Here is a 12,639-nt window from a genome sequence, read left to right on the forward strand (position 1 = left end):
TAAGAACGGTTCTTGCTAGAAGCCCATAGCAGCCACGTAAAACTTGCAACAACAAAGTAGAGGACGTCTAACTTGTTTTTGCAGGGCATGTTGTGATGTGATTTGGTCAAGACGTGATGAGATATAAATTGTTGTATGAGATGATCATGCTTTGTAACCGTTATCGGCAACTGGCAGGAGCCTTATGGTTGTCGCTTTATTGTATGAAATGCAATCGCCATATAATTGCTTTACTTTATCACTAAGCGGTAGCGATAGTCGTAGAAGCAATAGTTGGCGAGACGACAACGATGCTACGATGGAGATCAAGGTGTCAAGCCGGTGATGATGGAGATCATGACGGTGCTTTGGAGATGGAGATCAAAGGCACAAGATGATGATGGCCATATCATGTCACATATTTTGATTGCATGTGATGTTTATCTTTTATGCATCTTATTTTGCTTAGTAAGGCGGTAGCATTATAAGATGATCCCTCACTAAATTTCAAGGTTTAAGTGTTCTCCCTGAGTATGCACCGTTGCTACAGTTCGTCGTGCTGAGACACCACGTGATGATCGGGTGTGATAAGCTCTACGTTCACATACAACGGGTGCAAGCCAGTTTTGCACATGCAGAATACTCGGGTTAAACTTGACGAGCCTAGCATATGCAGATATGGCCTCGGGACACTGAGACCGAAAGGTCGAACGTGAATCATATAGTAGATATGATCAACATAGTGATGTTCACCATTGAAAACTACTCCATCTCACGTGATGATCGGACATGGTTTAGTTGATATGGATCACGTGATCATTTAGATGACTAGAGGGATGTCTATCTAAGTGGGAGTTCTTAAGTAATTTGATTAATTGAACTTTAACTTATCATGAACTTAGTACTTGATAGTTTTTGCATGTCTATGTTGTTGTAGATCAATGGTCCATGCTACCGTTCCTTTGAATTTTAATGCACTCCTAGAGAAAGCTAAGTTGAAAGATGATGGTAGCAATTACACGGACTGAGTCCGTAACTTGAGGATTATCCTCATTGCTGCACAGAAGAATTACGTCCTGGAAGGACCGCTAGGTGTACCACCTGCGCCAGCAACTACAGACATTGTGAATGCCTGGCAATCACGTGTTCATGACTACTCGATAGTTCAGTGTGCCATGCTTTACGGCTTAGAATCGGGACTTCAAAGACGTTTTGAACGTCATGGAGCATATGAGATGTTCCAGGAGTTGAAGTTAATATTTCAAGCAAATGCCCGAGTTGAGAGATATGAAGTCTCCAACAAGTTCTATAGCTGCAAGATGGAGGAGAATAGTTCTGTCAGTGAACACATACTCAGAATGTCTGGGTACCATAACCACTTGACTCAGCTGGGAGTTAATCTTCCTGATGATAGTGTCATTGACAGAGTTTTTCAATCACTGCCACCAAGCTATAAAGGCTTCGTGATGAACTATAATATGCAAGGGATGGAAAAGACAATTCCCGAGCTCTTCACAATGCTAAAGGTTGCGGAGGTAGAAATCAAGAAGGAGCATCAAGTGTTGATGGTTAACAAGACCACTAGTTTCAAGAAAAAGGGCAAAGGGAAGAAGGGGTACTTCAAGAAGATCGGCAAGCAAGTTGCTGCTCAAGTGAAGAAGCCCAAGTCTGGAATTAAGCCTAAAACTGAGTGCTTCTACTGCAAAGGGACTAGTCACTGGAAGCGGAACTGCCCCAAGTATTTGGCGGATAAGAAGGATGGCAAAGTGAAAGGTATATTTGATATACATGTTATTGATGTGTACCATACTAATGCTCGTAGTAGCGCCTGGGTATTTGATACTGGTTCTGTTGCTCATATTTGCAACTCGAAATCAAGGCTACGGATTAAACGAAGATTGGCTAAGGACGAGGTGACGATGCGCGTGGGAAATGGTTCCAAAGTCGATGTGGTCGCCATCGGCATGCTACCTCTACATCTACCTTCGGGATTAGTTTTAGACATGAATAATTGTTATTTGGTGCCAGCGTTGAGCATGAACATTATATCTGGATCTTTTTTGATGCGAGACAGTTATTCATTTAAATCAGAGAATAATGGTTGTTCTATTTATATCAGTAATATCTTTTATGGTCATGCACCCTTGATGAGTGGTCTATTTTTGTTGAATCTCGATTGTAGTGATACACATATTCGTAATATTGAAGCCAAAAGATGCAAGGTTAATGATGATAGTGCAACTTATTTGTGGCACTGCCGTTTAGGTCATATTGGTATAAAGCACATGAAGAAACTCCATGCTGATGGGCTTTTGGAATCACTTGATTATGAATCACTTGATGCTTGCGAACCATGCCTCATGGGCAAGATGACTAAAACTCCGTTCTCCCGAACAATGGAGCGAGCAACTGACTTATTGGAAATAATACATACTGATGTGTGCGGTCCAATGAGTGTTGAGGCTCACGGCGGGTATCGTTATTTTCTGACCTTCACAGATGATTTGAGCAGATATGGGATATCTACTTGATGAAACATAAGTCTGAAACATTTGAAAAGTTCAAATAATTTCAGAGTGGAGTGGAAAATCATCGTAACAAGAAAATAAAGTTTCTACGATCTGATCGTGGAGGTGAATATTTGAGTTATGAGTTTGGTCTTCATTTGAAACAATGTGGAATAGTTTCGCAACTCACGCCACCTGGAACACCACAGCGTAATGGTGTGTCCGAACGTCGTAACCGTACTTTATTAGATATGGTGTGATCTATGATGTCTCTTACCGATTTACCACTATCATTTTGGAGTTATGCTTTAGAGACGGCTGCATTCACGTTAAATAGGGCACCATCTAAATCCGTTGAGACGACACCATATGAACTGTGGTTTGGCAAGAAACCAAAGTTGTCGTTTCTTAAAGTTTGGGGCTGCGATGCTTATGTGAAAAAGCTTCAACCTGATAAGCTCGAACCCAAATCGAAGAAATGTGTCTTCATAGGATACCCAAAGGAGACTGTTGGGTACACCTTCTATCACAGATCCGAAGGCAAGATATTCGTTGCTAAGAATGGATCCTTTCTAGAGAAGGAGTTTCTCTCGAAAGAAGTGAGTGGGAGGAAAGTAGAACTTGATGAGGTAATTGTACCTTCACCCGAATTGGAAAGTAGTTCATCACAGAAATCAGTTCCAGTGATCCCTACACCAATTAGTGAGGAAGCTAATGATGATGATCATGAAACATCAGATCAAGTTACTACTGAACCTTATAGGTCAACCAGAGTATGATCCGCACCAGAGTGGTGTGGTAATCCTGTTCTGGAGGTCATGTTACTTGACCATGACGAACCTACGAACTATGAGGAAGCGATGATGAGCCCAGATTCCGCGAAATGGCTTGTGGCCATGAAATATGAGATGGGATCCATGTATGAGAACAAAGTATGGACTTTGGTTGACTTGCCCGATGATCGGCAAGCCATAGAGAGTAAATGGATCTTCAAGAAGAAGACTAACGCTGACGGTAATGTTACTGTCTACAAAGCTCGATTTGTTGCGAAAGGTTTTCGACAAGTTCAAGGAGTTGACTACGATGAGACCTTCTCACCCGTAGCGATGGTTAAGTCCGTCCAAATCATGTTAGCAATTGCCGCATTTTATGATTACGAAATTTGGCAAATGGATGTCAAAACTGCATTCCTTAATGGATATCTTAAAGAAGAGTTGTATATGATGCAACCAGAAGGCTTTGTCGATCCTAAAGGTGCTAACAAAGTGTGCAAGCTCCAGCGATCCATTTATGGACTGGTGCAAGCCTCTCGGAGTTGGAATATACGCTTTGATAGTTTGATCCAAGCATATGGTTTTATACAGACTTTTGGAGAAGCCCGTATTTACAAGAAAGTGAGTGGGAGGCCTGTAGCATTTCTAATATTATATGTGGATGACATATTATTGATTGGAAATAATACAGAATTTCTGGATAGCATAAAAGGATACTTGAATAAGAATTTTTCAATGAAAGACCTCGGTGAAGCTGCTTATATATTGGGCATCAAGATCTATAGACATAGATCAAGACGCTTAATTGGACTTTCACAAAGCACATACCTTGATAAAGTTTTGAAGAAGTTCAAAATGGATCAGTCAAAGAAGGATTCTTGCCTCTGTTACAAGGTGTGAAGTTGAGTCAGACTCAATGCCCGACCATTGCAGAAGATAGAGAGAAAATGAAAGTCATTCCCTATGCTTCAGCCATAGGTTCTATCATGTATGCTATGCTATGTACCAGACCTGATGTGTGCCTTGCTATAAGTATAGCAGAGAGGTACCAAAGTAATCCAGGAGTGGATCACTGGACAACGGCCAAGAACATCCTGAAATACCTGAAAAGGACTAAGGATATGTTTCTCGTTTATGGAGGTGACAAAGAGCTCATCGTAAATGGTTACGTCGATGCAAGCTTTGGCACTAATCCGGATGACTCTAAGTTACAAACCGGATACGTATTTATATTGAATGGTGCAGTTATCAGTTGGTGCAGTTCCAAGCAGAGCGTCGTGGCGGGATCTACGTGTTAAGCAGAGTACATAGCTGCTTCGGAAGGAGCAAATGAAGGAGTCTGGATGAAGGAGTTCATATCTGATCTAGGTGTAATACCTAGTGCATCGGGTCCAATGAAAATCTTTTGTGACAATACTGGAGCTATTGCTTTGGCGAAGGAATCCAGATTTCACAAGAGAACCAAACACATCAAGAGACGCTTCAATTGCATCCACGATCAAGTCAAGGAGGGAGACATAGAGATTTGCAAAATACATACAGATCTGAATGTTGCAGACCCGTTGACTAAGCCTCTTCCACGAGCAAAACATGATCAACACCAAGACTCCATGGGTTATAGAATCATTACTATGTAATCTAGATTGTTGACTCTAGTGCAAGTGGGAGATTGAAGGAAAGATACCCTAGAGGCAATAATAAAGTTATTAGTTATTTCCTTATATCTTGATAAATGTTTATTATTCATGCTAGAATTGTATTAACCGAAAACTTAGTACATGTGTGAATACATAGACAAAACAGAGTGTCCCTAGTATGCCTCTACTTGACTAGCTTGTTTATCAAAGATGGTTATGTTTCCTGACCATAGACATGTGTTGTCATTTGATGAATGGGATCACATCATTAGGAGAATGATGTGATGGACAAGACCCATCCGTTAGCTTAGCATAATGATCGTTTAGTTTTATTGTTATTGCTTTCTTCATGACTTATACATGTTCCTCTGACTATGAGATTATGCAACTCCCTGATACCGGAGGAACACCTTGTGTGCTATCAAACGTCACAACGTAACTGGGTGATTATAAAGATGCTCTACAGGTGTCTCCGAAGGTGTTTGTTGTGTTGGCATAGATCGAGATTAGGATTTGTCACTCCGTGTATCGGAGAGGTATCTCTGGGCCCTCTTGGTAATGCACATCACTATAAGCCTTGCAAGCAATGTGACTAATGAGTTAGTTACGGGATGATGCATTACGAAACGAGTAAAGAGACTTGCCGGTAACGAGATTGAACTAGGTATAGTGATACCGACGATCAAATCTCGGGCAAGTAACATACCGATGACAAATGGAACAATGTATGTTGTTATGCGGTTTGATCGATAAAGATCTTCATAGAATATGTAGGAACCAATATGAGCATCCTGGTTCCGCTATTGGTTATTGACCGGAGATGTGTCTCGGTCATGTCTACATAGTTCTCGAACCCGTAGGGTCCGCACGCTTAACATTCAATGACGATTTGTATTATGAGTTATGTGATTTGATGACCGAAGTTTGTTCGAAGTCCCGGATGAGATCACAAATATGATGAGGAGTCTCGAAATGGTCGAGGGGTTAAGATTGATATACTCGAAGGTTATATTCGGACACCGGAATGGTTCCAGAGCGATTCGGGTATTTTTTGGAGTACCGGGAGGTTACGAGAACCCCCCGGGGAGGTATTGGGCCTTAGTGGGCTTTAGTGGAGAAGAGGAGGCAGGCCAAGGGGAGGTGGCGCCCCCCCCATGGAGTCCGAATTGGACTAGGGGAGGGGCGGCGCCCCCCTTGCTCTTTCCTACTCCCTCTCTCTTTCCCTCTTTCCCTCTCTCCTACTCCGGAAAGGAAAGGGGAATCCTACTAGGACTTACGAGTCCTAGTAGGATGCCCCGCACTTGGCGCGCCCCTAGGGGGCCGGCCTCTCTCCCTCCCTCCTAGATAGATCTTGCGTGATCATAGTAAATTTTTTGAAATACTGCGTTCCCCAACACGTAGCACCTGCCAACCAGGCAGGCATGACTTGACAGCTCCACCAAAGCTCCGTGCAAGATGAAGCCGCTCCACCTCTCGCCTCTATCTTCTAGCGCTGCTCCACAAACGATACTCCCAAGAGAGAAACGACACCATAGTACCGCCATCATCCGATCTGGAAGACCAGATCCTAGGGTTTCCTCCGAAGCAGCACGAGTGGGTTGACAACAATTACACGACGATGCCTTCATGAAGGTAACGACGCAAAACGCCGCCATCGCCCGCCAACGGCTCGGTTTCCATCGGCAACTATGTCTCCTCGACTCGTAGCCGGGACTAGATGACGAATCTCGAGATCCGACCACCCAGCCACAGGCCGGCCACCTCTGACGGAAGAGATGACCACCACCGCCGGTACCGGAGGTGCCGCTGACGCGACCACCAGGCCCTCCACGCCGACGTCGCCGATCCAAAGGCAGATGGTGCGCCGCCGCCGCCGCAGCCCAAACAGGGCGGGCCGCCATGCCCGCAGCCCACGCCGCCTCCGGCGCCGCCGCGCCACAGCCGTTGCCGTCGCCAACACTGCCACCACAACAACCATTAGGACGTTGGTCGGATGCCACACCGCTGTAGTCCAGATCTGGGCCGTCATGAACCAAATCAGCGCCGTCGCGGTCCAGATCGAGGTCACACCCTCGAGTCAGGGCGCCCCGCGTCACCCTATGACCCGCAAGAGGGAGGAGTGCCTCCGCCGCCGCACACATAGGCTATGCCCGGCGCCGACCACCGGCGGCAACGGATGGGAGGGAAAGGAAGGAACGGTGACCCGACGGCTAGGTTTGGAGCCCCTCGGTCGCCCGCGCGGGGGGCTACGGAGGGGAGGGGAGGAGAGAGATGAGATGTCTTAAAAATTGGGGAAGAATTTCACTTCCCCGGCCTTTGCACTAACTAAGGATGCATACAGCCTTTTTAAGTATGAGTACCCTGGTCCTCAAGAATAAATAGGAATCTAAATTCGCCTCCGTGAGGATTTGAACCCAGATGTTGGGTTTGTACATCCACTCTCTCAACCAGTTGAGCTAGGCTCACCGCCCCGTACTGTGGCTCATGGTCTCGCATAATTCTCCGTTCTGGTCTCGCATTTTTTCGACAAAGGGTGGATTTTATTACTCAAAATGAAGCATCAAGATAATACAAACATAGTAAGGACACACCCGGCCTCTGCATAGTTAGGATGCACACAACCAACACTAACACACACACACACACACAAAAAACCGCCGGCAAATAGCAAAGCCATATAAGACCAAAGCTATGCCTAAGCGAGAGAGAGAGAAAACCCGTCCCGAAGCGTTCTAAATAGCGATCGACAACCTACAACAATGACCATATCCGCAATAGCGATCGACATTCTTCAACAGCAACGCCTTCAGGAAGGGAGCGACGCTCGAGCACCGCCGTCACCGGAACCAACCACCAAAGGGCAAATTCTAGGTTTTCACCTTGAAGAAACTGTCCGAGCATCTCCGAGCAATGCCTTCAACAAGGTAACGACGGCGAAACATCGTCATTGCTAGGTATAACCGACATGGTTCTGACCTAGGTTTTCACCCCGGAGCTCGAGACTGGGGTACTCAAAAAGCACCACCATCGAAGTCAAGCATGTTGTCACCACCACTTTTCCACAATCCTAGCAGCTACATGTGCATAATTCTACCTTTTGGTGGTTCTTGCTCTCGGTGTAGTGAGATCCTCGATGGAGCCCGTCATCTTGTTTGTTTTGTGAGATCTTCGGTGGAGCTCCTCGTCTTGCTTGGGCTTGAGACTTTGGTCTCGGTTCACAAGGGGCTCCGTTCACTTCTCGCTAGCCTCCCCGGCCTCTTTCATTTTCCTTGTTTCCTTGGGCTTTTGCCCTTTTTTTTTTTTTTTTGAAGACATGGCAGCCACCTTCAGAGAAGGAGTTTTACAACGGTAACACCGAAGCGTGAAATCTCTAATAATGTTACATCCATGTGTGATGCGTCCCAAATCTTCCGAAGGATGGTGAGATGTGCGCCCCCATGTAAAAATGATGTTTTTGCCATTGGCTAGATGAATGTTCAGGTGGGCGACCTTTAAAAATATATAATCAATTTTTTTAGGGCTAAAAATATATAAATACAATCATTCATTTGTGCAGACAAGATTCTGAAATCGTCCATATAATTACTCATCCTTTTGGCGAAGAAACAATTATTGGTACAAGACAATTGTGACCTCAAGCTAATACACGACACGGTCCTTTTAGTTTCCTGGAAACGGTGAGTGATCTGACAAATAACAAACAATTAATCATAATAAACTGTAAACAGTAACAACCATGATCGACCACTGTAGCCGGCGCGTCGCGAGGCAGTCCGGCCAGAGAGATCCGCTAGTTCTTCTCCTTCTCCTTGTTCTTGGAGGGGACGCGCCCATCGGTGCCGGCCAGTATGCCGTACTTCTCCTTGCGGGTGATGGTGGTGCACTCGAAGCCGAGCTGGTCGCTGAGCGTCTTCTGGATGTAGTTGGCGACCTCGATGGGCGACTTGCCCCCGCCGCAGGTGAGCTCCTTGGGCAGCATGTTGAGGAAGGTGACCTCGTAGACCGGCCGCGGGTTCATGAAGAAGAAGTATGGGTCCATGAGCTTGAACCCGCGCACGGTGGAGCCGTGGAACATGTGCTCCCTGGTGTTGATCGCCACCGGCACGATGCGGTCGGTGAGCTCGGCGAAGAGCGCGCTGAAGCGCAGCAGGTAGGGCTCCCGGCAGGTGGTGCCCTCGGGGCAGATCACCAGGTCGCCCTCCTCCAGCAGCCGCCGGATGTTCTCGGCGTCCTTGTCGCGCTCCCGCGTCAGCGCCACCGCCTTGATCGGCGAGATGAGCTCCGAGAACTTGGAGATGCTGTAGGTCACGCAGCTCACCTTGCGGCCGAGCGCGACGGCGACCTCGATGGGGTCCAGCACGGTGCGGTGGTTGCACACGAAGAGCACGCCAGGGCTCCCCTTCTTGGGCGGCGGCGGCGGGTTTCCCTTCACGATGAGCCTGATGCCCATCATGTGGTAGACGTAGAAGACGATGCGCTCCGGGAGGGGCAGGTTGATGTACACGCGGAGGAGCGCCAGCGCGAAGCCGAACGGCATCCAGAGGAAGGTGACGAGCGCCACCAGCGGCGTCGGGCGCTGCGCGAGGCGGCCGTCGTGGAGGATGAGCGGCGTCAGCAGCTGGTTCTTGGGCACCGGGCTGTACTTCCTCGACGTCACCAGGTAGGCCTCCTGCATGCACACCCACAGTGAGTGCTCAGCGTGCGGCACTGTGTATACTGTTTATCTTGATCAGCATACCCAATTAATTTTGCCATGTGCACCATCTCAGTACGGGTTTACTGTTTATTTTGGTCCGCATACTCAATTACTTGGCCAAGTACCATTATCTTAGTACAATTGTACAACTTGCTCAATGAATTACATTTGAAATCGTCGTGCACTTGTGCTATTGAATCGGTACTGCTTAGTGCAATTTCAGAGCAAGTCATCTACCTAAGGAGAAGCGCCGTAAATTAAGCTGCTAACTATGAATTCCAGTAGTATTCCGCGAAAAAAATGCAGTAACAAATTAAGGCCAATATGAACTACTCTATCTTGGACGGAATACTCGAACGGTAGCTACTGGTGCTGGTTTAGCGATTCTAAGCGTGCATCCCAAGTGCAAAAATCTCAAAAGAGTGCAAGCACCGTGTATTTTGACCAGGATACTCAATCAATTTCGCCGTGTGTGCCACCTCAGTACAGTCGTACTTTACCCAAATGAATTTTAGTAGGTTTGGATCGCTGTGCTTTCGATTCAGTACTGCTAGCTTAGTGCAATTTCAGAGTAAGTTCTACTTTAGTACTCCCTCCATCCAAAATAAGTGTCATGGTTTCAGTTAATTTTAGTTTAAATTTAAACTAAAACCACTACATTTATTTTAGGATGAAGGGACTAAAAGAGTTTCTTACGAAAGAGTCGGTAAATTTTAAGGAATCACTAAGCATATTTAAGATGCAACATTTTTCGTTCCATAATATAAGAGCATTTTCATTTCATAATATAAAAGCGTTTTTGACACCGTAATATGGGAGGGATTGGGGGGGGGGGGGGGGGGGGGGGCTGTGTTACTTTGGAGTAATGAAGATCACAGGCCGCAGTGAGCTGTGAGGCAACGAGGCCAAAATAGAGGAGTACCCCAGTAATTAAGCAGCTCGCCCTGCCCGTACCAGAACAGATGTGCAAATTAACTCCAAATCTGGCGCCATAAATACGTGGCTAGCCTAGCCACCTAGCCACCCCACCAAGAGAGAAATTAGTTATTCTCTCTCTCTCAGTACTGGACGTCTGGACTCTGCCAGCAGCAAGGTCCCAGAAGAAATTTATGCCTCTGCGAACCCGGTCAGGACGGTGGCAAGAAGCCATTAAAAAGAAACGAAGCAGATTAGTAGCAAGGGAAAAGGAGATCCGGGAGACACGCACACGCCAGCCTTCATGTCCGGCACTGTCACACGGAAACGGCAAGCGGCGTGATCCGCCTCCTTGAATGCGCCCTGGACAGAGCTTGAATTCCCACCAAACAACCGTAAATGGAGGTCGCTCACTCACTGGCGCCGGCCTGAGCCCCCCAGCGGCATTCACTGCGCCAGCGAGACCGACAGCTTTTCCCGTGGCCCGTGCTGGCCGTGGGAGCGGGAGGCGCAATGGAACGGAAGCTGTGATTATAATTACAGTAGCGTCTGAGCCGGTTGCCATCGCTACGCGGCCGATGCGCAGCAGCTGACGGTGAACGAGACTGTCGCCGTCGCGCTCGAACAACTCTGCCTACCGGCCACCAACTTGCCAAATCTGTCCTGAGACCGTCGCCGCATAGTTGGTTGCCAACCCTAGCGAATTTGCACCGGGCAGCGACTGATTAGACATTTAACACGGGGTACCTACGTCGTGACAGGCGCAGGACTGGCTGATGATGCTACTGCTTACTTACTACTACTACTACCCAAGTTTCCTTTGATATTCAGATTCAATTATTTGAAAAAAAGGAACAAGTCATTCAGCAGAATATGTCCAGATGAGGCCTAAGCAATTTATAGCAGTTCATTACAATGCTAGCACTGCACGGAAACAGAGCGCTGCTACTACTACTAACTGTATCGATGAATCCACATGAGTTCACGGCGCAAATAAAACTACGAACGACAATTTTATACAAGTAGTGATAAGGGAAGAGAAGAGAGAGTTGGAGGAATAATCGAACCTTGCATATGGACATGAAGTTGAAATCGGTGGCCCTGTCGCCCATGCCGACGTCGGGCACCGCGTCGCCCAGCTCCTTCACCACGGCCTGCTTCTTGTGGTCGCCGACGAGCACCCCGGGCTTCACCATGAACCCCGTGGCCTTGCCGGACTTGCCCACCTCCAGCTCCGTGCCCACCACCCGGTCGGCGCCGAGGAACTCCCTGGCGAAGGGCTCCACCATGACCCTGGGGCTGGCCGTGATGATGTACCGCTTGCCGAAGGACCGGAACACCCGCCAGCTCTCCGGGTGGACGTCCTGCGCGTAAAACTTGGGCAGCACCGACCGCGCCGCCATCTCGATGCTCCGCACCTTGAGCCCGGCCACGGAGATGTACACGAGCGTGCTGATGGCCAGCGACTCGGAGAAGAAGATGTAGGTCACGTACACGAAGGGCACCGACAGGAGCAGCGCCACGGCGCGGAGGACGCTGCCAGCCTCCAGCGCCACGAGGAGGTAGTAGGGGAAGGCGTTGGAGGAGCGGAGCAGCGTGCCGTCGAAGTCGGCGGCCACCGTCTGCCCCGACCTCCCCTCGGAGCTGCACTCCTCCACGGGCTTGAATTTCGGAGACGCCATTGCCTCGTCCCGATCTCGACCAAGGTGATGGCAGTGGAGCAGGGGGGAGGGAGTGGTTATATAAGCCTGGTTGGTGGTGGTGGTGGGGGGGGGGGGGGGGGGGGGGGGGGGGGGGAGGGAGGGAGAGTCCCAAAGGTACGGTGTTTAATTTCGAGCAAGGTTGCAGCTAACTTCAGAGGCCATTACTTCTAGAGAGCGATTGATGATAGTACACGGTACTGCCATTGCCATCGGTAGTGAAGCAACCTGCGACCTGAGAGACGTGGATTCCTCGCGAAAAGGCAAAGGAGCGCTTTAGAAAAGGTTAGCTAATGGTTTGCCTGAGTAATCCATTTCGAGGTCAGGTAGGTGGTATACTACTGGCCGGCTTGCTCATTTTCTCACTAAATACTACTCCCTGTGTCCGGTGAATAGTATACATTTGACTTTAAAATTTATTTTAAAAAGTAT

General features: G+C 47.8%; 1 protein-coding gene across 1 annotated transcript; it reads right to left on the reverse strand.

The window, feature by feature from the left end:
- Nucleotides 1–8,458: 8,458 nt before the first annotated feature.
- On the reverse strand, nucleotides 8,459–12,233 carry LOC109762257 (glycerol-3-phosphate 2-O-acyltransferase 6). The gene is made up of 2 exons (XM_020321119.4): nucleotides 11,575–12,233; nucleotides 8,459–9,565 (listed from the first exon to the last, which is right to left on the reverse strand). The coding sequence occupies exons 1-2, from the start codon at nucleotides 12,187–12,189 to the stop codon at nucleotides 8,687–8,689; spliced, it is 1,494 nt and encodes a 497-aa protein (XP_020176708.1). The 5' UTR covers nucleotides 12,190–12,233; the 3' UTR covers nucleotides 8,459–8,686.
- Nucleotides 12,234–12,639: the final 406 nt, after the last annotated feature.

The sequence above is a fragment of the Aegilops tauschii genome, chromosome 3 (genome assembly GCF_002575655.3).
Source record: "Aegilops tauschii subsp. strangulata cultivar AL8/78 chromosome 3, Aet v6.0, whole genome shotgun sequence".
NCBI lineage: Eukaryota > Viridiplantae > Streptophyta > Magnoliopsida > Poales > Poaceae > Aegilops > Aegilops tauschii.

Excerpts from the sequence above, each read along its gene's own strand:
- LOC109762257 (XM_020321119.4), bottom strand. The coding sequence starts at position 12,189 with ATGGCGTCTCCGAAATTCAAGCCCGTGGAGGAGTGCAGCTCCGAGGGG. Across the intron at positions 9,566-11,574 it reads ACTTCATGTCCATATGCAAG|GAGGCCTACCTGGTGACGTC; the intron begins GTTCGATTATTC and ends GTGTGCATGCAG.